The following is a 3,120-nucleotide window of genomic DNA, read 5'->3' on the forward strand; positions in this document are numbered from 1 at the left end:
GTCATATTATTATATATTAGATTATTTAAATCGCTTTTTAGGACGAAGTGACTATCGTTGCCACGTCATTTTTATTTATGTTTTGATATTTGGTATCTGCTCACCGTTACCGACACGCCTTTTGCAGACATTAGGTCCCCGCCGCAACGCGCGGATGAAAAATCGACTAGTAATATGAAAACCAATTTAGGCACATGTAGGCCCAAATAATCCTACTCATAATACTCTGTAGTAGAGGTGCACAAAAAAAAAACCGTATCTGAAACCGGACCCGGTAAAAAAATTCAAAACCGGTTTTTTTAATACCCGGGTATTCTATACCCAAAACGTGAACCGTCCCTACTGGTAGATTATAGATAGAGTATGCATTTCGATCTCAATACCTGGAACCGGAACTGATCATACTCGGTTAATAACCGAATCCTACTCGGAACCAGGCACATAGGGTATGGTTTTTGGTCAAATAACCGAAACCGAACCGATTATAACAATAACCAGTTCTAACCCTTAAAACAAGAAACCAAAACCGAATCTATAACCAAAACCGATTATTAAAAATACCTAGTTTGTGAATTGTGCACCTCTACTTTACTTTATAGTATAAAAATGGAAATGTTGATTGTGCAGCCCAATAGGCTAATCAAAATCAAAGCCCACAGAATCCAGCCCATAGCTTCTTGAACGACTTTCACACATCTTTCTTCTTCACTATAAAAGCAAGCTAGGGTTTCATTTTCTACGCTCCACCGTAGGGTTTCTGCCGCTCTTCTTCACCGGCTTTTCATCTACAGGTATTTTCCGACCACTTTCTTTAACATATATTTCCGTTTCTCTATGAATTAGTTTCCGATGATCAATATTCTGTTACTGATCTGAAAATTTTGCTCTATATCGTTAATTATCTGTTGAACAAATATTCAACTTGAGACGGTAGATTTCTTTGCGTTTTATGTTTCCGATGATCAATAATTTGCTACTGATTTGGAATTTGTACTGTAAATCGTTAATTGCTGTTGGAATTTGTACCTGAGACGTAGATTTTTTAGCATTTTTAAGCATTTTGTATGTCGTTAGTTTTCTATTGAATTTAAACTTTAGACGGTAGGATTTTGCATTTTGTGGTTCTGTTGATCAATAATTTGCTACTGTTCTGGAATTTGTACTGTATATCATTAATTTTCTATTGAAATAGGAACTTGAGACGTAGTTTTCTTAGCATTTTGTGTTTTTGTTGATTAATAATGTGTTACTGAACTGTAATTTGTAGTGTTTATCGTTATCTCTGTTGAAATTTAAGCTTGAGACGGTAGATTTATTCTGAATTTTCTGTTTTTGATTTTTCATTCATTTGTTTCTGATTTTCAGTTGGTACTTTATATCTTTAATTTTCTATTAAATTTGAACTTGACACTATAGAATCCGTTAACATTTTAATTTATACCTTTTATTTATAATATAGTATGTTAAAGTTTGAACTTGAGACAGATATTTCATAGGCTTTTCGTGTTTTTGATGTTCAGTTAATTGTTATTAGTCTGAAAATTTTACTCGATATTCTTGAAATTTGAATTTGTGTTTCTGGTGTCAATATGTTATTAATCTTGAATTTGTACTCTATATTGTTAATTTTTTTGCCTAAGTTGTACTTGATATGGTAGATTTCTTCGTACGCAGTGGTGTTTTTGATGATTAATAGATTGTTACTGATATAAAATCTGTACTGTATACTGTTAGCATTTGTAAAAGTTTTAATTTCAGAAGTTGATTTTTGTTGCATTCTGTGCTTTTGTTGATCGATAATTTGTTACTAATTTGTGCTGTTCATTGTTTTAAAAAACGTTTGAGGCCTGCGCCTCAAGGCGATATGGCCAAAAAACGAGCCTCAGGCGCGCCTAATGGTGTTTTTAATGTATATGCGCCTCCAAGGGGCTAAGGCGCTAAGAAAGCTGCGCCTTGGGGAATTTTGAATTTTGTTTTTGATGTTTTTGACTTTTTGTGTCAATTTCAAGTATCATTATTTTTATAATATCTATAATTTTTATATTGATTTATTAATACCGTCTCGGCTTTACACCTCGTTTCGCCTCGAGACTTACGCCTCATGAGGCAAAGGGAAAACACCTCGAAACTCGTTTCTGTTCTTTTAAACCTTGGTGCTGTTTCATGTTAGATTTTGTTGAAATTAAAACATGAGATGGTAGATTAACCTGTTGAATTTAAAATTTTGGTTGCAAAGTTTTGTTGCATTGTGTGCACAAAGCCTAATATTTGTAATTTATCGTCTTCTGTAGGGGAAAATGACGACCAGATTGAGGAAGAACAGGAAGAAGCGCGGTCACGTGAGCGCTGGACATGGTCGTATCGGAAAGCACCGTAAGCATCCCGGAGGTCGTGGTAACGCTGGAGGTATGCACCACCACCGGATCCTTTTCGACAAGTACCATCCCGGTTTCTTCGGTAAAGTTGGTATGAGGTACTTCCACAGGCTCCGCAACAAGTTCCATTGTCCTATTGTCAACGTTGACAAGCTCTGGTCAATGGTGCCACAAGACGTGAAGGAGAAGTCATCCACAGACAAGGTTCCGGTTATTGACGTCACACAGTTCGGTTACTTCAAGGTGTTGGGAAAGGGGACTGTTCCTGCATCTCAGCCGATTGTTGTTAAGGCGAAGTTGATCTCAAAGACAGCCGAGAAGAAGATTAAGGAAGCCGGTGGTGCTGTTGTGCTCACAGCTTAGGTCTGTTGTTTTGATTTCATTTGCAGATTACTCTACTCTGTTTTGCTGAATTTGGATTCAGTTTAGATTTAAGTTTTGTTTTTGAATACTTATATTTGTGTTTTACTTTGCTGAGATTTTTTGTTATTAATGGTATGAACTTACATGTTTTACTATCCATGATTTGAGGTAACTTTTTAAAACTATAACCATCATGTGACTGGTCAAAACTAGTTTTTTATATACTTGCGTGAAAAACTATGGTATTTTGTCCAAGTATGTCACTGGTCAATAACCAGTTTTTATAAAAATGTTTCATGTTGAAAAACAATCCTTTAGACTATGTGTAGTGGTTTGGGTGAATAATGCCCTTACCCTAGGGCGTTTTCCGCCACGTGTTAGT

General features: G+C 35.7%; 1 protein-coding gene across 1 annotated transcript; it reads left to right on the plus strand.

Moving 5' to 3' along the window:
- The first annotated feature begins 634 nt into the window (after positions 1–634).
- On the plus strand, positions 635–2,895 carry LOC110940694 (60S ribosomal protein L27a-3). The gene is made up of 2 exons (XM_022182244.2): positions 635–791; positions 2,292–2,895. Exon 2 carries the CDS (start codon positions 2,298–2,300, stop codon positions 2,736–2,738), a length of 441 nt encoding a protein of 146 aa, XP_022037936.1. The 5' UTR covers positions 635–791; positions 2,292–2,297; the 3' UTR covers positions 2,739–2,895.
- Positions 2,896–3,120: the final 225 nt, after the last annotated feature.

Source organism: Helianthus annuus, chromosome 8, assembly GCF_002127325.2.
Source record: "Helianthus annuus cultivar XRQ/B chromosome 8, HanXRQr2.0-SUNRISE, whole genome shotgun sequence".
Classification (NCBI taxonomy): Eukaryota; Viridiplantae; Streptophyta; class Magnoliopsida; order Asterales; family Asteraceae; genus Helianthus; species Helianthus annuus.

What these genes read in the sequence shown, in the direction of transcription:
- LOC110940694 (XM_022182244.2), top strand. Translation starts at nt 2,298, where the DNA reads ATGACGACCAGATTGAGGAAGAACAGGAAGAAGCGCGGTCACGTGAGC.